Below are 27,024 nucleotides of genomic sequence, written 5' to 3'. Positions count from 1 at the left end.
TTTCCAACTTCGATGTGTGGAAATTCTAACGTGCACGTAAGCGTAGTGGTGGGGGAATGCACATATAGGAAATTCATGCCTGTTTAAACTCAGTTTAAGTCGCTTGTCTCGCATTTTACGGTTTTTCAAAAAATTCAAACCTCCTTGTTGTCCTCTGGGTCAAAAGTTGAGTATCTTCAATGAATCTGATTATCTTTGCCTGTTTACTGTAGCACGTATTCTGCGAGGCGCGAATTTAAATTATTGCAAAAAATTGCCGGAAGTAATATTTGATGCACCGGAAATTAAATTAGAAGCGGCATATCTGCGAAGAAACCATCAAAATTGAAAGAACAACCAAGGAGGAGTTCGTGGGAAAATGGTACGTGCAATGGGATTTGTTTAGAAATGCTGATTCGTACTTCGCCAGCCATCAGCAATTCGTAATATTACGTAACTCATTATACCCTGTCATTAATTAATATCTTCTGAGATCAATGTATTGCATTCAGACGACTGAACATCGATTTAAAGGTAGCAGTACTGTCAATGTTTTATACGGTATTCAACTTTCAAGTCCGATCATTCACTTCTGAAAGAGTAGCAAGCCACGCAACAGGTTGTTGCGTGTAAACAATAGCGAACAAGATACATTATTCATAAATTATGTTCAGATTTTGTTTTTATCGTAGAAGTATCATCTCGTATATCATGTATTTACATCGCAGAGCAAATATGTCATACTCGCGTAAATGTGTTGGAATGTAATGCGTAAATTACTGGGTTACGTGTGGCGTAACCGTATGATACTCATTTTATTTGCAACAAGCACTTATTAATAAGCCGATACCAATGCACTTTGAGAAAATCCTATGTGCAAGTAACATTTCGTTTGTGGGCTATTATCGTTCCCCTTGTAACGAACATCGTCATAAATCAGTCAATTTAGCTGTTCATTTATTCAACCAGGAATCATGTTTCAGTGATGTAGGATTTATCATTACAATACAACGAAAGTAAATAGTTCAAAAATTACACACAGTATATGTAAATGTGCCTTGTACAATATGATGACAGGACAAGTGTTCGACTGTGTATATTGGATGTTATTGGACATTTTACTTAAATCTAGTGTTTACTAGGAAAAATATTAACGTATATTTTGCATGTAGATCCTGTATTAGAAATTCAGATATTGCATAGACGAAGTGGTATGGGCCTGTTGAAAATATTTTGTAGTAGGTCTTTCAGATGCATTCCTATTTACTAAGCATGTTTTATTTTGTGACATTTTATTGAACAGTTTTGTTCTCGTATAGAATCTACATTTATGAAACATATTTGTATTGGCATAGGAAAGTTGTGTCTCTCCTGGTAATCTTGCTCTGTGCTTGGGTATGTCCCATGTTTCCTCATTACATTTTGTTTTATACAACTTAGTATATACATAATATATATTCATGGTAAAGGTAATACATTTTCTTGTTTTTAAATCATGGTTTGCACTAGTATTTGCTCTTCCTGTAATAACCTTAGCGTTTTTCGCTTTGATTCCAAAAGTAGAAGCCGCAGAAGAGTTTTGCCACAATATGAAATCATATTTCAGGCGTGCCTGAAAGGCACTCTTTAAAGGTAACTGCAAGCACTCTACCTGGTACTGACAAAGTCTGCATGTTTGCCCCATTTTAAATCACCCTAGTTTAGTGCGTCATAATAGTTAACTCTCCCTACGGTGTGAGATAAACCATTTTTACAATCATAGTACATAGAAAAAATATAGCCTCATGCGAACGATATACATGATAGTCTGAAGCTACATTCACTGTGCTGTATTTTTACATAGTCGTTCATGCTTAAGTGGTTAGTACTTAAATATGTTAAGTCTCTCTCTCTCTCTCTCTCTCTCTCTCTCTCTCTGTGTGTGTGTGTGTGTGTGTGTGTGTGTGTGTGTGTGTGTGTGTGTAGGGGGGACAGTTAAGAAAGTTTAGTTTTATATGTTGTACACTAATATTTTGAAGCAATGTCTTCAGTTATTTAAGGCTCTTGTGTCTTTGAGTGAATTGCTAATTTTTTCTTCTACATAACGAAATTAGCAAAGTAGTGTTGAGAAGAGAGGCTTGCTACCAACCTTTGAACAACATTTGTTAGTGTGTACATGGTGCCCCAGTCTGTAGCATTGCTTCTTCCTTTCCTGTCCTGCAGTTCTACTTTCTGACTATGCCTTTTCTCTAAGTTGTCCTCTATGATGGATCCTAGCTTGCTCGTAAGGCATCGATTCTGACTTCTTCAACGTTATCCTCTCATTTTACATTTGGTCCCCACACAAGGGTTTGAGCTCTACCTTTCTCCAAATTCTTTACAGGTTGAGCAGGAAGATCACTCTCTACGCAGCACAGTAGTCAGTGTGTGTTGGAAGTCACCGGGTATCCGTACGGTGTTAGCTCCCTGACCATTCGGGGAATGCATTATTGATGTCCGGGCTGTCATCTCCCCCCCCCCCCCCCCCCCTCTTCCCCACCCACCCATCCACACACACACACACACACACACACACACACTCACACTCGCACAGTGCCTGTCTGTCTGGGTGCACCAGGACATCGGCCACCACACAAGTTGGTCTTTGCTCTGGGTGGGCTATGCCCTACGAGAGAGCCGTATATCGGAGTAGGTAGCATCGTGGTGGGTATTTGACATTATAAAACATCAAAGTTATCAACTGGTGGCTGCAAGGTCCTGGCAGTCTCTTCAGACAGAGTGCAATTTATTGTCAATTGTTACAGTGCTAGCAACATTCCCTACTTGACTCTGCTGTAGGATAAAAACAAAATCAAATGACTTACGGACAGTTATTCCCCTCTATTCCTGATTTGTGTCCGAACAGATGGATGGTCTTTTCCTTCTAACTAATCTGATTTCTTTTGTAGGCAATATTGAAAGCTTATTTGGCGAACTATCTTCCGGTCATTTCCGGTGCGGTTCCGACGCAGCGTATCACTCGGAATACCAATCGATTAATCAAGGTGTCTTCTCTGCCGGCGGACATACAGAGAAACCTGCGCAACACAGAAGCCCTACCACCTCGGCTGTATGGATTACCCAAGATCCATAAGAACAACGTTTCACTGAGTCCGATCGTTAGCGCTCCTGGCTCACCGACATATAAACTGGCAAAACACTTGGCCTCTCTGCTCCAGCCACATGTAGGGAAGACCGACACATACATTAAGGACTCAGGACATTTCATTGAGAAGCTATTGAAAGTGAAACTTGCACCAAACGACATCCTGGTCAGCTTTGATGTTGTTTCGTTATTTACGAAAGTGCCACTCAGTGACGCTCTGGAGCACATCGGTTCCATGTTCCCGCAAGACATCAGAAAGCTCTTCCATGCATGTCTCACCACGAGCTATTTCACATGGAATGGCGATTTCTACGAACAGCTGGAAGGTGTCGCCATGGGTAGTTCTCTCAGTCCAGAGGTGGCCAACTTCTTCATGGAACAATTCGAAGCACATGCACTGGACTCGGCGACTTGCAAACCTAAGGTGTGGTACAGGTACGTAGATGATACTTTTGTGGTGTGGAGCCATGGTGAAGAACAGCTCGGTGACTTCCATGACACTTGAACAGTCTCCATGCCAACATAACATTTACCATGGAAGTAGAAAAGGACAAGAAACTGCCATTTCTAGATGTGCTGGTCACAAGGAACGGAGAAAACCTGGGACACAGCGCGTATCGAAAACCGACACACACGGACCGACACCTGCACAAACTTTCAAACCACCACCTGAGCCAGAAAAGAGGCATGATTAATACGCACGTAACGAGAGCAGGACGAATATGTGAGCCGCAACACCTCAAACGAGAAATGCAACACCTGGAAACTGTTCCGAGGAGCGATGGGTACTCCACAAATTACATTAGAAGTGTAACAGAGCCAAACACTCGGCGAAGTAAGGAACCAGAAAAAGAAATGTCGGGTACAGCCTTTCTGCCATACATTCCCAGAGTGACGGACAGAATCGGCCGTATATTGCGCAAACATGGCGTAAAGACGATTTTCAAACCGACAAGGAAGATCAAAGAGTGTCTTAGATCGGCGAAGGAGAAAAGAGACCCACTTGCAATGTTGGGAATATACCGTATACCATGCACATGCAGAAAAGTTTATGTCGGAATGACTGGATGATCCATTAACACCAGGATCAAAGAGCATAAGCGACATTGCAGGTTGAGGCAGGTGGAGAAAACGGCCGTGGCAGAGCATGCACTGAGTGAGACCGAGCACGTAATAAAAATCGCCGACACGGAAGTTCTGGCTGTAGAGAAGCACTGTCACATGCACTTGTTCAGAGAAGCTGTAGAAATACAAAAACACGTGAACAGTTTCAACAACAAAGAGGAAAGCCTTAAGGTAAACGGATCCTGGCTTCCCGTACTGCAGCGAACGACCGTCACAGGTAGCAAGAGGAGAACCGCACCGGAAATGACCGCGGAGAAGCCCTCAGACATTGGCGCGCCAGGTACATATAGTCTGCGGCCGTGATCTCGGCTCCAGTTCACCACTGGCAATGGAGGGTGAAGCTTTGACAATGCCAGCCACTTGTGCTGGCAAAACGTCAGAAAAATCATTAGATGAACGTCGGCCAAAGAACCCGAGTCAGAAGCCAATAGGCAGTTTGTCAACAAGTGGCCACGAAAGCCTCAACAATTTTGTAAACTATCTTCCCTTAGCAACTGTGAGTGGTTCCATCATAATTAAGGCGGACTATCAATTTCCGGGTGGCACACTCATACAAACAGCTTCATGTTGACCTGTTACCATCAAACGGTATAAGAACCACAACATGATATAGGAGTTAGTTTTTCAGTGGGACCTAACACTGCAGACGGACGAAGAACTATGAGAACACTCGGAGAGGTGAGGGATCCACTTTTTGCTTGGTGTACATTGGGGGTAGACAGACACAGATTAGATGCCAGCAAAGTCGTCCTTACTCGTTATAGGTATTTGCTTCCAGAAAAGATCAAAAACATTTGTTACCGCTGCAGTAAACTCGTATTCTCCGTCCCCAATTTAGTGTTTTAAAAGCCAACACTTCAGGCAGATGTTTTCCCAGTGAGCGTATGACCCACATTGTGGGGACTGTGACCAACCACTTCATGAAAATTCTTCATGTGCACTGCCACGTGTCTGTGTCGTCTACCCTAATTCCTGGAGTGTGCTGCCCTGCCCAAGGAATGGAATTGAAAAATGCAGAAAATGGAGGTCAGATTGTCCACTCTTAGTGAACTCAACCATAGCCTCTGTTGCAGGCATGTTATTGGCAGTGCCCTGTGTATTTGCCCCCTCTACATCGACACTGGTAGCCATACAAATAAACCTGGCTGTGGAGGTGGTGAATGCTCACCCCTCTTGGCTCTTGTGACACCATCTTCAGGAAACACTTCCCGTATCTGAGTGGAGAAGCAGCTTCGTCCTCTGGTGTCTACTGGTGACAGGTCATCTTTGAACAAGGCACCTCCAGTGCCCCCTGAGGTGGCAGATAACCCCCCCTCTTCCCCCGTTCCTCCCCCCCCCCCCCTTTCCCCTGTCATCAAACTCCAAGGCAGCTTTCATTGATGTTGTTCCACTCCCATCCTCAGGACTCCAACAGCAAATTTCCTATTCTTCAGCAATCTGTGTTGCTCTCCAAGAAACACGGTTCGTTGATGACCATTCCCTAACTCTGCACTGCATTCTGTCAGTACTGTACTGGCCCTGTGAGACCACGTGGGGAGATCTGAACATTGGTTTGCACATAAATCATCGTGTCACACTGAAATAAACATCAGTGCAAGGGCAAACAATGCTGGCGATCACCATTTTTAATGTTTCTTTACCTCTAGATGGAATACGTACATATCTACATATTTTAAGATGTACAACTTAATCCAACCCCCCCCCCCCCCCCTTTCCAATTCTATTTCATCTGTTATGTCAGTATTTGAATGCGCAGCATCCCATGTGGGGTAGCGCAGCTTTGTCTCGTACGGCCCTTCTGCTTTTAACCTAGGTAGTTACATGTTCCACAGATTATTTCAATAATTCTTTTTATTGAAATGATTTGAAACGAGTTAGTTTACAGGTATACACTACACATGATCATAGTTAACTTTAATGAACACATTGTTTTTTTTTATTTGCTTTCATACCACTATATTTACAATCTATTTGATGTGCTTTTTTAAATTTTTATTTGAAAGTAGCTTTCCTGATAAGTTATTCAGAAAACCCATTACAAAACGCATAAGCCATGGATAACTAAGGGAATTAAAATCTCTCTGACTTACGGAAATTTATGTAAAAGCCAGAATAAGTCAATGTCTGACATTACTTACATACTGTTATATTTCAAGGGAAGCCATTGAAGTGTCTAGAAAAATGCACTTTGTGGCAGAAATTAATGACTCAGATAATAATCAGGTTGGATTGTGTTGTCCACAGAAACTGCAATGTAATTAGAGCAGAAAGGAAGTTAGCAATCAGTCGCAGATAGTAAGATTAAAACTACACAAGATATTCTCCAGGTTTGTTTCCATTAGTAACAGCATGCTCCACGACTGTGTTAATGAAGTCCAAGATAGGAGGAAGGGCATCATTGGCCACAAAATTTTAATCTGCAGATAGATTTCAGGTACTGTGCGGCTATCTTCAGTGCAACTATATCCAAGTCATGTATACTCATCGTAAATAAAATCAGATTGTACCACATTGACCATACAGGTAGCAATTTGTTGTTTGTAATGTCAGTGTGGTACCATGTGCGATTGTATTTATGATGTCCATCTTGACTTGGATATAATTGCACTGAAGATAGCTACACAATAGCTGAAATCAGTCTGTAATAAACAGATTAAAAAGTTGTGTCCGATGCTGCTCTTCCTCATGTCTTGGGCATATGGAATATTGTCATACAGGAGACAGGACAGCCAGTCAATGAACAAGATACCAAACGATTAAACAAAATGACAGTGTTGTGACTGACAATTCAGAGGTTGCAAGTACGCTGAAGAATCATTTCCTAAACGGAGCAGTGCAACAAAACTAGGGTTAAATGGTTCAGTTGAAGCAGCAAGAGAATACACTAAAAATATCAGTCCAAAAGACTTTGCGCAACAAGAAATAGCACCAGCATCCTCCACTGAAATTAGAATTATAAAAATTCTAAAATATAAAGGCTTATATGGAGTTGGTGAAATTTCCAACAGAATTCCGAAAAGTAGCTCTAACTTAATAAATAATTTTCTTGGTAACATATGTAATGTGTCGTTGGCACAGAGGATTTTTCCAGACAGGTTACAATATGCAGTTGTTAAGCCTCTTTATGAGAAAGCTGACAAGAAAGACTTAAATAATTATCGTACAGTTTCATCACTGGCGTGTACTTAGATGCACATCATGGAATCAGGAGGCAGCTCACATTTAAGGAAAAACAATTTGCTTTGCATTTCACAGTTTCAATTCCAGAAGGTTTACTCAACTGAGAATACCATTTATACATTCACCCACCAAATATTGCAATTTATATATTATAAAATAATGCCAACTGGTATTTTGTGTTATCTTTCCAAGGTGTTGTGTAGATCATGTAACTCTTAGAACATCTCAGGTTGTATGAAATTGAATGTTTTTTATAGAACTGGTTTTGATGATACTCAACAAACAGAATGCAAAAAAAAAGTTGTATTGAATAACTGAGACATTGTTCGAAAGGTAGAAAATTTTAGTGACAGGAGAAATCGCAAAGGGAGTCCCACAGGTTCAATTTTAGATCCACTCCTGTTCCTTGTATATGTGAATGACCTTCCACTTAACATTCAAGAAGCAGAATCGGTAATTTTTGCAGGCAGTACCAGTGTTATAACAAATCCCATTGAAGAGAAAGCAACAGAAGAGTTGGCAAATGATATTTTCCAAATAATTATGAAGTGGTTCTCTTAAAATACACTCTCTCTTAATTTTGAGAAAAATACACTATAGTCAGTTTTGTGCAACAGAGAGAGTATACCAGCAATTGACATAGCACATGAACAGGAGACAGTAAGTGGGATAGACTGCTCCAAAATATTTAGTGTAGATATTGATGAAAACGAACTGGGATGAGTATATTATGAGCTTCTCAAACAATTACATTTGTCTACATGTGCTCTTTGTATAACTGCTAGTCTTGGAAACAAACGATTATTCTCCTGATATTTTTTGCGTATTTTCATTCGGAAATGTCTTATGAAATAATTTTCTGGGGTAACTAATCATTTAGAAAGTACTGAATGCACAAAAGTGAGCAGTAAGAACAATATGCAGTGTTCACCTGTGGTCGTCATGTAAGTATCTCTTCAAGAAGTTGGGAATTTTAACCACACCATCACAGTACATACATTCATTAGTGAAATTCAATTAAATAATTTATCACAATTTGAGAGCGAGTGAAGTGGCGCAGTGGTTAGCACACTAGACTCGTGTTTGGGAGGATGGGGGTTCAAACCTGCATCCAGCCATCCTGATTTAGGTTTTCCGTGATTTCCCTAAATCACTTGATGCAAATGCTGGGATGGTTCCTTTGAAAGGGCACAGCCAATTTCCTTTCCTAATTCGATGGGACCGATGAACTTGCTGTTTGGTCCCCACCACCAAATCAACCAACCAACCAACAATTTGAGGAGAATAGTGATAGCTGAACCTACAACAATAGAGGAGAGAAATAACCTTTATTACCCATTATTAAAGATGTCAATGGCTCAGAAATGAGTTTAATATGGAGCAACAAATTTTTTGATCATTCTGCAATACTACAAAATGTCACAGGTAGAAAAGCAAGTTTTAAATCTAACCTAAAATCATTTCTGCTGGACAACTTATACTTCATCAGCTAATTTCAATTTAAAAATTCATAGCCCATAAAAAATTAAAAAAACCACTAACTTGTTTTAAGCACAGTGGCATGAACAGGGCTAAAAAAAATAATGTGTTCATTAATTAACACTAATTACGTGTACCGGTACATGTAAATTGATTTGTTCCTCATCATTTTGATAAGAGAATCGTTCAAACAATCTATGGAATGTGTAACTAACAGATTCTTTTCAATCCTAATTTGTGCTGCCTCAGTGACAGTACTCCTATCCACATCATTGCTGGGCATGGCACCATTTTGCGTTTTGGCTATCAACTTTGCGATTTGTTCCTCAGTTTTGTGGTTTCGCTACAGTCCACGCTACATAACGATTTTTGTGACAGTGACCACTTTTCGGTGATCCTGTCACTTGCTCCTCACTACCTGATAGACCAGTTACCCTGATGGGTTCTTTGAGGATCCATCTGGCATTTGTATATCCCTGCTGTAGCTTCGGCCCTTTTCTGTCAGACTGGACTGGTGAGGTTCTGGGTGATGTCTCTGATGTGGTCACCTGTGCTCCTGTTCCTGTTCCTGTTCCTGTTGGCCTCTCCCGTAGTTGGCTGCTGCCGTGGTGGACCAAAGACATTGCAAAAGCTATTCAGGGTTGTCGGAAGGCCCTCACATGTCTCAAGCTGCATCCTTTACCCACAAACCTCCTCACTTTTAACTTGTTTCACCGTAAGGCTCACTGTCTAATTAAATGCAGTGAGAGGAAATCGTGGGAGTGCTCTGGCTCCTCACTTGAGAAAGTATCCTCCTTGTTCACAGGTATGAGCCAACCTCTGTAGTCTTGTGCACTGTCAAAGATTAACAACTGTTATGCATTGCTTCCTTCATGGTATTATTTGTATCGATGTGTCAGTTCTTGCTGATCACTTTGCAACAGTGCTGGCCCACTCTTCTCACCTGGCTACCTTTTGAACGCATAAATGACAAGTTGAAGACATCTCCATATCCTTCTACCCCTCCTGCCAAGGTGAATTATATTATGAAACTTTTGCTCGTTGGGAACTGCTCCAGGCTCTTGACTTATCATGCAATATGGCACCATGCCCTGATTCGCGTCTTGATCAGATGATCTAACAGCCGAATGGTACTCAAAAACGTCATCTACTGAGGGTCTTCAGCAGCATTAGGCTCTAAGCTGTTTTCCCTTTGCAGTGGTATGACAGTATCATTGTCCCAATCCTTAAAGCAACGAAAAACCCCACATGCATCAACAGCTACCAGTTGATTAGCCTCACCAATGTACTCTACAAACTGCTTGAAATGGTGATAGCCTGACAATTATACTGGGTTCTCAAATTGCGGTCAGTGTGGTTTCTGGTTGGGATGATCTGCAAATGACCATTCATTGGGTTAGAAAGAGTAATCCAACAAGCACTTTTTAGTTACCAACACTTTATTCCAGTCCTTCCCCCCTCCCCCCGCTACTTAAGGCATAAGAGACCACTTGGAACCAATACATTTGACTTAACCTCCATGACTGAGACTTTCAAGGCAACCTACTGAATTTTGTCAGTTTTGTTTCGATTTAGAGTTGTACATCTCTCAGCTACCTTTGGGTCCAAGAGAATGGCATCGCAAAGGCTCCATGCTGTGTTACACTCTTCCTCATTGCTGTCAATAGACTAGTGACCTCCACCAGGCAACTGGCCATCCCCGTACTGTACGCTGGTGACTTTTGCATTTGACACAGCTCCCATTCTGTAACTTTGGCTGAACACCAACTCCAAGTCTCCACCCAGAGGGGTTCCACGTGAACCCTGTCATGTGGCTTCCAAGTGTCTTCCGCAAAAATGCAAGTCTCGCTTTTCTGTTGTTGTACTACAGTCCATCCTGACACTGGACTCTTCTTTCATAAAATCTAACGTAGCGCAGTATTAGACTGTAATATCTGTCGGCCGAAGACTAGCTGCATACAAAATTTTAATTCTCTCTGCTTCCTCGCCAACACCTCTTGGGGAGCAGATTGCACTACGCCTCTCTACGTTAACTGAGCTCTGTTCTCATCCCGATTAGACTATGGTTGCCAGCTTTATGGCCCAGCGGCACATTCACCTTTGAATTTATTGGACCGAAAACATCAGCATGGAGTGAAACTGCCCAGTGGCAGCCCGTTTCAAACTAGTCCTGTAGGCAGTCTCCCTGGCGAAGTGCATATCTATCCTCTTCTGTTCTGACAATATGAACTGTTGCCCATTTATGAAATCACTATTGAACAATTTCCTAATCAACCAACTTATCAAATTATTTTTGCATCCATCTATTATCAACCCTCTAACACTACATATGTGCAACAGGTGGTTATACCCTGGTACTGAGAAATTTCAGTGTGGGTTGTTGCTGACTGTTGTTTTTGTACCCTAAAGCATATACACACACCTGTGTATGCCTGATTTCATACACAGTACCTAACTCAGTCCCATATTATTTTGTGGTTGTGCTCATTTACCTCTAGTTGTAAGAAGGCATGTAAATAATTTAGAATGACATTAGAAACATACATAATACACTCCTGGAAATTGAAATAAGAACACCGTGAATTCATTGTCCCAGGAAGGGGAAACTTTATTGACACATTCCTGGGGTCAGATACATCACATGATCACACTGACAGAACCACAGGCACATAGACACAGGCAACAGAGCATGCACAATGTCAGCACTAGTACAGTGTATATCCACCTTTCGCAGCAATGCAGGCTGCTATTCTCCCATGGAGACGATCGTAGAGATGCTGGATGTAGTCCTGTGGAACGGCTTGCCATGCCATTTCCACCTGGCGCCTCAGTTGGATCAGCGTTCGTGCTGGACGTGCAGACCGCATGAGACGACGCTTCATCCAGTCCCAAACATGCTCAATGGGGGACAGATCCGGAGATCTTGCTGGCCAGGGTAGTTGACTCACACCTTCTAGAGCACGTTGGGTGGCACGGGATACATGCGGACGTGCATTGTCCTGTTGGAACAGCAAGTTCCCTTGCCGGTCTAGGAATGGTAGAACGATGGGTTCGATGACGGTTTGGATGTACCGTGCACTATTCAGTGTCCCCTCGACGATCACCAGTGGTGTACGGCCAGTGTAGGAGATCGCTCCCCACACCATGATGCCGGGTGTTGGCCCTGTGTGCCTCGGTCGTATGCAGTCCTGATTGTGGCGCTCACCTGCATGGCGCCAAACACGCATACGACCATCATTGGCACCAAGGCAGAAGCGACTCTCATCGCTGAAGACGACACGTCTCCATTCATCCCTCCATTCACGCCTGTCGCGACACCACTGGAGGCGGGCTGCACGATGTTGGGGCGTGAGCGGAAGACGGCCTAACGGTGTGCGGGACCGTAGCCCAGCTTCATGGAGACGGTTGCGAATGGTCCTCGCCGATACCCCAGGAGCAACAGTGTCCCTAATTTGCTGGGAAGTGGCGGTGCGGTCCCCTACGGCACTGCGTAGGATCCTACGGTCTTGGCGTGCATCCGTGCGTCACTGCGGTCCGGTCCCAGGTCGACGGGCACGTGCACCTTCCGCCGACCACTGGCGACAACATCGATGTACTGTGGAGACCTCACGCCCCACGTGTTGAGCAATTCGGCGGTACGTCCACCCGGCCTCCCGCATGCCCACTATACGCCCTCGCTCAAAGTCCGTCAACTGCACATACGGTTCACGTCCACTCTGTCGCGGCATGCTACCAGTGTTAAAGACTGCGATGGAGCTCCGTATGCCACGGCAAACTGGCTGACACTGACGGCGGCGGTGCACAAATGCTGCGCAGCTAGCGCCATTCGATGGCCAACACCGTGGTTCCTGGTGTGCCTGCTGTGCCGTGCGTGTGATCATTGCTTGTACAGCCCTCTCGCAGTGTCTGGAGCAAGTATGGTGGGTCTGACACACCGGTGTCAATGTGTTCTTTTTTCCATTTCCAGGAGTGTATTTACGAATTACTAACAAATAACTAACAAAACAGAGCAGATACGAACAAATTTCAGCACACTGTGCAGAAGAGAAATAGTAAACAAATTTGTATGCACTTACATGCGATATAATTTTATTAAATCAAAACAGTCATGAATATTTTTTTTTTCTTCAATTTCTAGTGTTTGTTGAAATGTAACCAACACACAAAAAGCTGTGATGTAACAATACATCCTAAATTTTTTCTAGTTTATCCATTTTTAAGTTAAAATATATCACAAGCTTGAAATCATTTGTCTGCATGTTTATAATACCTGTTAAGAAACAAAAGTTCATCACCATATTTAGGAATTATTTATAATATTTTATCTGAATAATTTTACCTGCCCTACTAAATGTCCTTTCACATGCAGCGCTAGTAGCAGGAATACCACAAATATGTTTCAAACAATGGAAAATCCAGGATGCAATGTAACAGTACCAGAGAAGGAAAGTTGCTGCTCACCATATAGCGGAGATGCTGAGTCGCAATAGGCACAATAAAAAGATTCACACAATTAAAGCTTTCGGCCATTAAGGCCTTTGTCAGCAGTAGACACACATACACACACGCACACACACACTCGCATAAATGCAACTTGCACACACATCTGCAGTTTCAGAGAGCTGAGACCACGTCCAATAGTTGTGGAAGTATTGGTGATTTTTGTTTCCACCAATCAAGCAGTCAGTTGTCATACAAGTCTGATATGTCAGTTACTTGACACAGACACACATCGACATAGCTTTGCGCATCATCAGCATTGTTACAAGTGTTTTAATCAGTTCTGGTCCTCTTGAATTCTCTGCTCCTTCCCTCGTCCAGTTGCTGCTTTTCGATTGCACTTTGCAGAATTCTCCTGCAGAGATCTCTACAGCACATAATATTTCTTCCTTTCCTGCTGGATAGGAAAGCATTCTCATATTTCAGAAATGAGGAGAGAGAAAGTGGAGATCCTGAGATTCATTCCAAAATTAACTTTCCGACACATATGCCACTAAGCTCTCATTGCTAGTTTTTCCATTATTTCAAACTTGCCCACAACACTGAGAATCCCAGACAACAGATTTGCTAGCCCATTCAAATATGCTGTCTGAAAAGCAGCTGTTCCAGTTTCTGATTAAGTCAGCACAGTCGCTGTTTCTCTTCGGTTAATTAATAGAGGTAGACAGCTTTATGATTGGTCTAATATTTCTGCTTCTTCACTGCAGTGTCAACATTAGCCAAAAATTTTTAAAAGGAAAACGTAACCTGAAAACCCAAGCACATTTTGCATTTAGATGGAAGCAAAATTCGATTGTAGAAGTGAAAACCATCAGGTAGAACTGGATTTCCACAATTTTGAATGGTATTGGAAAATCAATTTACAAAATCTGGTTTTTGGAGTGCCAAGTAAATGTAGTGATTCTATATAACTTAGGAGGCAATACTGTATTGTAGGACATGTCTTCTTTTGCAGTTTGTGTTCCATGTTACATCTTTGGTGAAGAAACAGCCCCACATTAACCCAAAATGTATTAGGGAATTCACAGGAAACCTAAACGTAAGGAGCTGGAAACTCCTAACTGTCACTCCCTTCCCTACTGTTAGGTAACCACTGTCTTACATCCAGAGAAATTCTCACATTGTTGTGACGGTGGCAGTGTCGGACTTCTCATCCTATTGCTGGTGTTTGTGTTGAAACGTGCTGTACAAATATATTGGGACAGATGTTACAGTTACAGACAAAAACAATCGGGAATTTTGTATTACCTCATTTTAGAAATATTCTTCAACACAAATGAAATTTGATGGAGCCATTCCTTTTTGAGAGTCACTAATCCACAATGCCAGATTATCAGTGGAAATAGCCCAATTCACATGGGAAAATATTTGCACTGAAAAAGTATTAAGTATATAGAGAAATTTGCTTGCTCCAGGCTGTAGCACGTTAAAACGTCCGGACAAGATGGCAGCAGATAGAGTAACTTCCACACTTGTGTTGGACACTAAGAATATGGTTCAAATTTCAAATGCACTTTGTGGGGGGGGGGGGGGGCTACAGAAAGATAGAATGGAGGGTGTTAATTAAGCAAGAGAGTTCTAGAGATTCATTGCATGGGGCAGCACAGACCATATCATTTACAGCCTTAGTGACAGCTTGTAGGTGGCCGACAGCTCGAAGCTTTGACCCCAGGCGTGTGTTGCCTCAAGGCTGGCATCTGCCGATACCACATTGTAGAGATGCGATGCAATGAATAGCGAGGCTAGACTCTGCGGATCTGCCTCCCTGGTAATGGGAACTGATGAGCACGGCACCAGACTGCTCTGGCGATGTTTGGGTTAGCGAAGATCTGGTAAGCCACAGATGAGACACAACTGAGCAACAAATGAAAGGGTGCATGGTGTCATCAGCCATTTTATTACGTCGGTACTATGACTTCACAACTAAAAACATACTCCATGTTTCCAGTCCTGCAGGAAGCTGTGCTGACCTACTCCTGTTATATATGTTTACAGCAGAAGTGAGGACTTTTTTAGCTCTAGGGTTGTCCTTTCCACATGGCACTGACATGAGATCGTGCAGATAAAAGTTTCCCTCCGCCACTGCATAGGTCATTAATAAATGGCTGTTGATACCGTTCTTCAAATGCTCCTTCTAATCAAATTGTTAGCCTATGGAGTATTGTCTCTGTTGTGTGACAGGATTCATGATTTCCTGTTAGGAAGGTCACAGTCCATAGTAATTGTCAAAAAGTCATCGGGTAGAACAGAAGTAATAGGCATTCCCCTAGGAAGTGTTATAGGCCCTCTGCTGTTCATGATATACATAAACAATTTAAGAGACAGTCCGAGCAGCCCTCGTAGATTGCTTGCAGGTGATGCTGCCATTTGCCATCTTGTGTAGTCCATCAGATGATCAAAAACAGTTGACTCTATGTATGGTAAGTGTGAAGCCATTGACACTAGTACCAACAGGAATCTATTAAATTTTAGTTCCACAATAAATCATACAAGACTAAAGTCTCTCAGTTCAGCTAAGTACTTAGGGACCACAATTACAAATAACTTAAACTGGAAGATATGTTGGGGGGAAGACGAACCAGTGTTTTTTATTAGCAGAATACTTTGAAGCTGCAGCAAATTAACTGAAAAGACTGCCTACACTACGCTTGTCCGCCCTCTGCTAGTGTATTGCTGTGTGGTAGAATTGAAAGAGAACATAAAAAAGGTCAAAGAAGGGCAGCACGTTTTGTATTATCGAGAAATAGGGGAGTAAGTGTCACTGACATGATACAGGATTTGGGGTGGACATCATTAAAACAAAGGTGTTTCTTGTTGCGGCAGGATCTTCTCACAAAATTTAAGTCACCAACTTTCTCCTCCTAATGCGAAAATATTTTGTTGGCACTCATGTACATAGGGAGAATAATAAAATAAGAGAAATCAGAACTCACACAGAAAGATTTTACTGCTTATATTTCTCATATACTGTTCAAGAGTGGAACAGTAGAGACATAGTGTGAAAGGGATACGATGAATCCTCTGCCAGGCACTAAAGTATGAATCACAGAGTAATTGTAAATGTAACTGGGAAGAATTTTTCTTAATCACAAACACTATTTTGGACTTTTTAATAAAAGTGATATATGATAATCACATAATTATTCTAATTCTTGTAGTTTAATCCTTCCACGACATGTTGGTATTTTCAGTATGTCATGCATAATTGATTTACATGCGTAATCAACATGTAATCGGCTCATGATTGTGGTCATTCGACTGATAATGTCGGCACCTGTCAGCCTGTATTATCAGGATTTAATTACATTGTGTTATAATATATTCTTTCATTGCATGGGCAGAATGTAACAGTTGATGTAGCTTTGCCAGTGTGAGTATGTATTGCTTTGGAAAAGTCTGTATTCTACAAGATCAGTTTAGGTATCTTGACAGGATCCTCTGACGTGGAGGTTCTGAGTTCAGTTCCTGGAGAACACCTCCAGTCTCTCTGTGGAATAAATCTCTGATCAGGGTGCTTACAGGCTCATCTGGGTGAACTGCTGCTTCCCATGTCTGCTCCCTAGCTCACTCGTAGAGAAATTATTGTAATGCGTAATCAGAACGGTGCTGTATGTTGGGTCAGATTTCATCATAGCGTCAGGTGAAAGGTTTTTCGACATGGGATTCGGCCTGTCAACCAGCGCAAGAGAGTGACTTGCATGTGTACATTAGGGAGTCCCGGAGTAAAATCCTGTGTGTGTCTACGAACACAGAAAAAAAGCAGCAGCAGAAGTAGCAGAGGCCACGGGAGGTGCCGTGAGTGGCTCAGTCTCCACCTCTCATAGTTCTGTCTGGAAACTGAACCGGGTGGCACTCCGTGGCCCAGTTCTGGTGCTGCCAAGCCCCTTCTGAGCTGCTGCTCTCTATGGAAGGTGGAAGATTCTTTTGAACAGTGTGTTCTTTCCTACACTTTGCGCTCACTGTTTCATTGAAAATTGCTGCTACAGTGATTTTTAGTGCCTGGTTTACTTTCTGCCTTCTGGCTGGTGTAAGCAGTTACTCATCAGCTGTTTGACGGATTCCAAAACTCGGTGAGAATTTATTTCCTTATGCTGTGTTTGTGCTGCTGACCTCTAACAGTCACGACACAGAGCTAATGCGCCCATTGTAAGTGACATTTATTCCTGTCCTATGTATTTTAGCAGTTGTTCTGTAGTCATTGTAACACAAGATCATGTGTGTCCTGTTGTTGTTAAGATTTAGTTCTCTGTTTCGCATTTGTGTGTTTCTGTTTGACACTATCATAATACATCGTATATGTGTTAAGTATTTCAGAGTTCATTTTGATAATAAAAGCATAGAGTTCTTTTTGTTTTAGTTCAGGCTTCTGTGAGGCCTCTTGTCTCTGTCAGATGTTCCAAAGCTGAGCTTTCTACTTCGTGACTACCACATGGAAGATGATATAATGTAATCAGCAATTGATTATTTTATTGTTACAGTGGAAGATATATTACATGCCACTTCTGTGGTAGGTGTTTTTTATGCTGTTTTTTTGACAACTACTTTGTGGTCACACTAGTAGGAGCTGTCAGTGAGTGGCATCTATAGTTTTTCAGAAAATAATTTCCTTGTATTTATTAACAATAATAGGTTGCTGATAAGTGACAATTCATTTTCTTCCCTTATAAATAATTCTTGAAAAATGCTGTGTCTGGCCTTGGCAGTCAGAGACAGTGGTCATAAGTGGAGGAGCTGTGTGTGTGTGTGTGTGTGTGTGTGTGTGTTTTATCTAATTCAGAAGGAGGCCTTTCACTAAAAGCTTAATTGCTTAGCAGTCTCTTGGTTGTGTCTGTCTGTAACTCAACATCTCTACCGTATGGTGAGTAGGAATCTAGGAATCTGTCCTTTTCATAATATTGTCATTATTCCATCCTGAATTTTCCATTGTTTGATTCTTGAAAATTCTTAGTTCATATCAGCAATTTTTAACTATTTTAGAAAATCCAGGTGTATAGACTTGAACTATTTAGCGCATTTACTGTCATCTTTGAGAAGCCTGCATTTACACTATCGTTTTATATATATATATAAATGGATTCCTTATTTTCATTAACTGTTTGCTTACAGTCCTGTTGAATTGAACTGTCATTATAAGTAGACTGCACTTCTAAGAGTCTAAGAATGTGGAAGGAAGGTTGTAATGGAGTTTGGAGTGAGACAATGTCATGGCCCATGTCCCATTTTAACTTTATATTGAGTCCATAATGAAGAAAATTGAGGAGAATTTATAAAAATTAAAGTTTGTGCTGAAGAAATAAAAATAACAGATTCGGTGATGACATTGCAATTCTGTCAGAGACAACAAAGCTCCTGGAAGATCGCTTAAATGGAGTATATAGTGTCTCGAAAAGAGGTTTTGAAGTAAAACATGGACAGTGCACTGTTATCAAAGATAAACATTTTTGAGAAATGGGAATCGTGTTAACATTGAGTATAAAGCTGAATTTCCAAAGTGAATCTTCCATTCTGCAGCAGTGTGTGCACTTATTTGAAATTTCCTGGCAGATTAAAACTATGTCCCATGATTTGAAATTTCCTGGCAGATTAAAACTATGTCCCGTGAAGTTTCATAAATTTAAACATTAAGGATATTTTCTAATGATATTTGTCCAAAGTGCAGCCTTTTATGGAGGTAAAATGTGGATGATAAACTATTAAGACAAAAAGACAATGTAAGCTTCTGGAGGAGGAGGAGATTAGTGTTTAACATCCCGTCAACAACAAGGTCATTAGAGATGGAGCACAAGCTCGAATTAGGGAAGATTTGGAAGGAAATCGGCTGCGCCCTTTCAAAGGAGCCATCATCCTGGCATTTGCCTGAAACAACTTAGGGAAATCATGGAAAACCTAAATCAGGATGGCCGGAGACGGGTTTGATCCGTTGTCCTCCCGAATGCGAGTCCAGTGTGCTAACCACTGTGCCACCCCACTCAGTATAAGCTTCTGAAATGTGGTGCTACAGAAGAATACTAAACTAGATTGGTAGATTGGATAACTAGGTGAAGAGGTAATGAATCCTGTGGCACAACTTGACTGGAAGAAGGGATCTGTTGATAGGATACATCCTAAGGCACCAACTGATATGTAATTTGGTAATGAAGGGAAGTTGGAGGAAGGGGGGTGGGACAGAAATTGTAGAGGGCGACAATGCCTTAACTACAGTAAGCAGGTTCAAAAGGATGTCGGTTGCAGTAGTTAGGCAATCTTGCACAGGATATACCAAGTGTGGTGTTTTGTATAATAACAGTATTTGGAACAATGACTGCGACGACAGGAGACATGAAGTAGATAATGACATCTAAAGCCTTCTTACTTCATTACTGTTCATTGAGGAGAAACTGGTGTATTATGAATGCAAATGGGCAGGGGACAAAAGTAAGCGATAAATTTATTTCCAATCAGCCTCCTAGGGAGATTATATTGATCTGGCCTCCTTTAGTTCTTAGGCTATGAGAGTGACCCCTGTATGCTTTTAGTGTTCGTATCCTGAGGACATCTGGATTTAAGTTTTCCACAGATCATTTAAGACAAATGCTGGGACAGTTCCTTTATTGTTGTGGTGGTTAGTTGTGTCTTCCCCCACCAGTACAACTGAGCAAGGCTTTTTTTCCACTTTTTTCAATTGGATGTTAAACAGTAATTTTCCTTCGCATTTTGTACCAAGCTGTGTCGACAGAATCCCGTTACCTTCTGATTTAATTTGTTGTCAACTCCCACAAATGTAAATACCCATAATGCATTATTTGAGCATGTAACACTTTGATAGATTTTATTTGGAAATAGTCTGAGAAGCAAACAGTTCTCTATTTTATGTGACTTTTTACCTCACGGAGCTCTCCGTTGCTGAGCATGTTACTGCTAAAATCAAACAAACACATATATCTTCTGTATTGTTATAAAGGTGCCAGTCTCTCTCTCTCTCTCTCTCTCTCTCTCTCTCTCTCTCTCTCTCTCTCTCCCTCTCCCTCTCTCTCTCCCCCCCCCTCTCTTTCAGGCACACTCTTGCACCTCTCCCCCCCCCCCCCCCCCCACACACACACACACACACACACACACACACACAGGGTCTTCCATTTGGTTCAGCTGATGCCAGTATAGATGGCTGTTTGAGCTATATTTCACAACTTTATCATGAGATAAATGGTTATTTTTCAGAGACTTACTCCTGTCAGCTGCTGAATGTCTTATTATGTGCATAATCCAAGAATAAAAATGTTCTTAATTTATTGCATTATATTTGTGGTAGCTGCACTGTTATAAGTGAGAAGGAGCAATAAAGCTGCTGCTGATTCGGAAAATAAAGTGACAGATGTCCATCATGTGTACAGAGTTTCTCTTCAATATTTGTTAAATGTGCTCAGTTAAATGGTTATATACATGAGAATTATTTTTATTTTTCCCCCTCAATTTCTTGTGAATTCAAGTATTATACTTGAAATCAAAACCTAATAATTTTTACGCGCCTTTGTGAAATACTTAACTTTGGAGACTTTACGGTTGAGACAGTTTCAAACTATTTTTCTCACCCCTCCTCCTTGTTAGACATGATAAGATGATCTTGTTCTATGCCTTTCAGTTCTACCATCTGTCATTTTCTCTGGAACCAGCCATATGAATTAAGTGATGTGGCTGCTTGGGTTCAAGGATCATGACCTTAAGATTGGTTCTTGTTTTTGCTTTGTGACTGTTGTTTTTCTGATAACCTCTGACGTCACTACTGCTCATATATTCCGGACCCCCTGGAAATTCAGTGTCATGTGGTAATAGATTAGAGATAATTCACAGTTGCTTTCAAACCTCTGCTACAGAGTAAGATGGACATCCTTTACCTGTACAAGAAGCCGGGCCTGAGTGTGGCGTCAGAATGCGAGAAATTAAAGCAGCTTCGAGCAGAGGCAAAAATAGAAGCTCTACATACAGAAATATGCTTTTATGTCGAGATAAGCAAACCTCTGTCAACTGGAGAACTGGAGAAATTGAAATGGATTTTGGGATCACCCTTCAAACCTGATGATGTTCAGCACAAGCCTTACCTTCAAGCAAAAGGAAAGGAGAACATGCTTATTGAGATAGGTCCAAGGTAAGCTCATGACAAGAAATATTTTTTACTGTAAGTCACACTTGGAAAAAATATAGTTTTACATTTCAAGGATGGCAGTTGAAAATGTAGTATACCAACAAACAAATGTTTCAATATCTCGTGAAAAAGTGCTTTGGTATATAACTATTACATACTGTATTTCAACATTTTACAATTTGTTAAGCTACTTGCCTACATCTCATTTGAGTTTGCCTTTGTAGCCTCAAATGATGATAGAAATAGTAACTAATGCTAGGAAATTTTCAGCTTACGGTTGAATGTAGCACGGTCTTTGTTTAAAATAGTGGGCCTGTAATTTACATTGACATCCACAGTGCCAACGTAAACATAGTTCTACTAGTGGCATATTTTCACAAATAAACATAGGTTCCTCAGCCTTACATTTTCAGCTGAAACTGCATAAGGCATTGTCCACTGTTTCTGTATAGTTTCATCCTGTACATGTGTAGGAAATTATCTACAAATTATTTGCGAATGCGTGAAATACATCTCAATTATGTTGTAGTCAATAATTTAGAAAACAGTAATATGTATACACATTCAAAAATGAAATAACTTTTTTTAATAGTTGGATCTGTATTCTTCAAATAGCTGTTACATTAAATTCTATTTTATAAACGGATTTTTAGATTAAAAAAATTCTCCCGCAGTTTCTGTCATAGCCTGCCAAAGTTATTTCAGAAATAAAATCTGGTAATTAAAATATTTGATTAACTAGTGTGTTTTCCTTGGCATCATACACATTTCATTGACAGAAAATTCATTTTTGAATCGTTCTGTTGCGTAAATTGCTCTAGCATTTCTTACAAAAAATAGTTTTTGATTACCAGTATTTTGTAAACTAAAAATTTTTGAAAGAAGTTAAGGTGCTTTTTATGGAAGAAAATTAGGGCATTAAAATAAGGGACATCAATCCTGCAACAGAAACTTATTAGTAGGGTTCAAATTTTGAATATGCAGGGTCTTATAGATCTTAAATATTGAATAATTCATTAAAGACAAGATTTCTGTAAAGAATACCTTTGTCCCGATACTCAGCTAAATGTAAATTCTAATTTAAATAATAATAATTGGAGTAATAAAATTTGTAAAAGAATTTTGGAATGCTGTTTATTACATATAGATTAGGCAAGAAAAAATATTTGTTTATTTATTGAAATTAATCAGGTGCAGTGGATATACTCCACGTTGTTACATTTCCATCTATAATCTAATTCTTGAATTAAGTTCATCATTTGTTACAAACTGATGCTCATCCATAGTATTTATGGATACATTGGAAGTAGAACATCACATTGGATAGTTTAACATCTCACACAGGAGCTGCCAGGTTATCTGAAACATTAACAAACAGTAACCTCGTACAGTTTTCAAAGATTCTTTAAACAGGTCGGATACATAGGGAACTGTGTGTACAGTTGAAATTATCAGTGTTTAAGGAAACAAAATGTACAAAAAAAGTCGTGCAGTAGGGGCCCATGTGACATAGTCATGATGAATGCACATCTTCATCTAAACACTACAACTACTGTGAAGTGCATAGCAGAGGGTATTCCCCATTGTAGCATTTATTTGTAACACTCATTAGGGCTTCTTTCCATTGCATTTGCACAGGAGATGCCAAAAGAATGACTGCTCGATTGCCTCTGTGTGTGCTGTAACAGGTATTGCTGGTCTTTGTAGTCCATCTGGGGATGGTACATAGTAGGGAGGTGTAGCATAATCCTAGATTCATCACTTGTTGAAACTTTGTGAGTGGACTTTGACGTGACAGTCTGTGTCTGTCTTCAATCACGTGTCAGTTCAAGTTTCTCAGTATTTTCGCAATGCTTCCCCTTGGCTCAAAAAACTGTGACCAGATGCCCCATATGATTGTGCTTTCGTTAATAAGTGTTGTTGTGGTACTGTGTCAAAATGCTTTTCTGATGTCAAGAAATGCTGCAACTACTTGTTTACCTTGATCCACTACTTTCATTGTGTAGAGTGAAAAAGGCAAGTTGTGTTTCACATCACTGATGTTTTTGGAATCCGTGCTGGTCGACATGGAGTAGATTGTTCTGTTCCAGTTACATTACATTTGAGTTCAGATTGTTGTCAGAGGTATTGGACAGTAGTATTGTGGATCAGTTCTACTACAATTCATGGAGATGGGTTTGTTGCGTGCTTTTTTCCAAGTAGTGGATATAGTTTTTTCTTTGAGTGACCTACAGTATATTATGGTTAATAGAGGAGCTAACTCAACTGCAAATTCTGTGTGGAATGATGGGTGCTCCATCTGGCACTGAAGCTTTGTTCACTTTAAGCAGTTTCAGTGGTCTCAGTGCAACTGACACTAATATCTATGTCACTCATCTTTGCAGTGGTTATTTATTCGACATATGGCAGAACACATTGTGTGAGAACTAAAATGGGGCATAACTTCCATACTTCCGTATGGAAAGGAGCATTTGAAAATGGATACACCATTTCTGTTTTTGCTTTGCTGTCTTCATTATCAGTTTCTATGTCATCCATGAGTCTCTGAACACTAATTTTGATCCCACTGACAGTCTTTACATACGAACAAGATTTCTTTGAATTTTGTGAGAGGTCTTTCGGTAAGATTCTGTTATGGTAAACCTTGAAGGCTTCACACTTAGCCATTTTGATAGCCAAATGTGCTTTGTACAGTACCATTCTACAAATAGGTGTATCCTTTTTTTTTACACCTTTTATGTAGTATTCTGTGTTTCTTTAGAAGTTTCTTTACAGAAGTATATACCAAGTAAGATACCTCCCATCCTGAACTGTACTATTAGGTACATGCCTGTCCAGTGCATGGTCGACTATTTTTCTAAATGTGAGCCACATTTTCCTGTCCAGAGCTAAATGTTTAGAGTTCCTGATTGAGACATGACACCTAACCCTTTATCTCTTTTGTCAAATATGTAAATCTTTCTCATTGTTTTAACTGCCCTTTGTGTTTTGGTAGTCACTGTTGCTACAGCCACTTTGTTTTCATTGATACCTGCTTCAATGTGGTCATCCTCAAAGAGGCCGTACATGTCCGTTTGTTGCCATCATACCTAAGAAACATTGATGAACCAAAACATTATGACCATTGCCTGCTGTGATACTGAACTCCACTTGGTGGCATTGTGGGTGTGTGACGCGACAAGGAAAGTATACATGCGGAGCAGAGACAAATGAGAAATCATTCTAGCACGTTGCAGGGCACAAGTGAAGAAATGCACTGACTAAGCAACTTTGACAAAGGGCAGATCGTAAAGGCCAGGTTGCCGGGAACAAGCATCTCGGAAATGACAAACCTGATCAGCTCTTTGAGAACTACTTTTTGTGATCGTCTGTGGAAATTGGTTGAAGGACAGTGAAACCCCAGGTAGGTGAGAAGTTGTTGGGACATCCGTGAAATGACACGATGGACATTCTGAAGGGAGCAAAATATGTCTATCCTATGGGTATGCAGTCTGGCTACCCTCAGATGAGGTTGATGAGGCTGCCAAGAAAAACAACTTTCATCAAACCTGATGTTCCCTCTGTTAGTTCAGAGTTATTTCATTTAGTCCATACAATGCTCCAAAGGCATATGAATGCACAACTGACAACCTGCTTTGAGAGCTTAAATATATGATGTATCTTTAATAGGTAGGCTACCTCAGTGACATTGTTATGTTCTCAAAGACATTTAAAGAGCTTCTAAGTCACCTGGTACTTATTCTAAAGTGTTTCCATGACACAGGTCTTTTTCTGGATTTAAAAAATTGCCTCTGTGCTGCCCAAGAAATAAAAATCTTGCAACATCTAGTTAACAGAAATGGAGCCTTTTCTGATCCAGAAGAAGTAAGAGCTGTAGCAATTTTCAACCTTCCCTGGATGGTATTCCTAGCATATATTATTTATTAAGGATTTCTAAAGTCACGGCCACAACAATTTTCCTGGAGCAAGGAACGGGAAACATCTTTCTCTATCCTGAAAGAAGTGCTGATATCTTCAACTGTCCCAGAACTTCGGGTTTGTGTTGTTTTGGTCTTCACTCCAAAGACGGGTTTGATACAGCTCACCATGCTACTTTATCTTGTGTGATCCTCATCATCTCTGAATAACTGCTGCAACCTACGTCCTTCTGAATCTGCTTACTGTATTCGTCTCTTGGTCTCCCTGTACTATTTTTACCTCCCACACTTCCCTCCAATACTAAGTTGGTTTTCCCCTTGATGTCTCACAATGTGTTCTAACAACTAATTCCTTCTTATAGTCATTTGTGTCACAAATTTCGTTTCTCCCCAGTTCTATTCAGTACCTCTTCATTAGTTACTTGATCTACCCATCTAATCTTCAGCGTCTTTCCATAGTACCACGTTTCAAAAGCTTGTATTCTCCTCTTGTCTAAACTATTTCTGTCCATGTTTGACTTCCATACATGGCTATACTCCATACCATTTTTTCATAAAAGACTTCCTGACCCTTAAATCTATATTCGATGTTAACAAAATACTCTTCTTCAGAAATGCTTTTCCTCTCATTGCCAGTCTACATTGTATAAGCTCTCTATTTCAGTCATCATCCGTTATTTTACCACCCAAATAGCAAAACTCATCTACTACTTTCAGTGTCTCATTTGATTTAATTCTACTACATTCCACTACTCTTGTTTTGCTTTTGTTGTTATTCATCTTATATCCACCTTCAAGACACTGTCCATACCATTCAACTGCTCTTCCAAGTCCTTTGCTGTCTCTGACAGAATAACAATGCCATTGGCAAACTACAAAATTTTTATTTCTTTTCCCTGAACTTTAATTGCTTCTTCAAATTTTTCTGTTTGTTCCTTCACTGATGTACAGATTGAATAACATCGGGGATAGGCTACAACCCTGTCTCACTCCCTTCTCAATCATTGCTTCCTTTTCTTATAATGCCATCTGGTTTCTGTACAAGCTGTAGATAGCCTTTCGCACCTTGTATTTTACCCCCTTCTACCTTCAGAATTTCAAAGAGAGAATTCCAGTCAACACTGTTAAAAGCTTTCTCTAAGTCTACAAATGCTATAAACGTAGGTTTTCTTTTCCTTAACCTATGCTCTAAGATAAGTCGTAAGGTCAGTGTGACTTATGTGTGCCCACATTTCTCCAGAATATAAACTAATCGTCTCCAAGATCAACTTCCACCACTTTTTCCCTTCCTCTGTAAAGAATTCGTGTTAGTATTTTGCAGCCAGTTCTTATTAAACTGATAGTTCAGTCATATTCGCATCTGCCAGCACCAGCTTTCTTTGGAATTGGAATAGATTAGATTTAGATTCAGTTTTCGTTGAATAGACCCAAAAATGAGATGACTCTTGTGGGTTTGGAACAAGTAAAAAAGTATAATATAAAATTATTATTTTATTCTTGAAATCTGAGTGTATTTTGCCTGTCTCATACATCTTGCACACCAGATAGAAGAGTTTTGTCATGGTTGGCTCTCCCAAGGTTATCAGTAGGTCTGATGGAATGTC

The 27,024-nt window shown here is 40.6% G+C and overlaps 1 protein-coding gene across 2 annotated transcripts in view; it reads left to right on the top strand.

The window, feature by feature from the left end:
- The first annotated feature begins 237 nt into the window (after positions 1-237).
- Positions 238-27,024, top strand: part of LOC124621850 (phosphoribosylformylglycinamidine synthase) — a 208,065-nt gene continuing 181,278 nt past the window's right edge. Inside the window, exons 1-2 of one of the 2 annotated variants that reach the window (XM_047147296.1) lie at positions 238-361; positions 21,235-21,506. In XM_047147296.1, the coding sequence (XP_047003252.1) occupies positions 359-361; positions 21,235-21,506 (275 nt within the window). In that variant the 5' untranslated portion in view covers positions 238-358. Of the gene's footprint in view, positions 362-21,175; positions 21,507-27,024 lie in introns of those variants that run through there. The other variant, XM_047147297.1, reaches the window with a different exon arrangement.

This window comes from Schistocerca americana, chromosome 7, assembly GCF_021461395.2.
Source record: "Schistocerca americana isolate TAMUIC-IGC-003095 chromosome 7, iqSchAmer2.1, whole genome shotgun sequence".
Lineage (NCBI taxonomy): Eukaryota > Metazoa > Arthropoda > Insecta > Orthoptera > Acrididae > Schistocerca > Schistocerca americana.
Note: the sequence above shows the minus strand (reverse complement) of the source record. Positions and strands in the feature narration are given on the sequence as shown.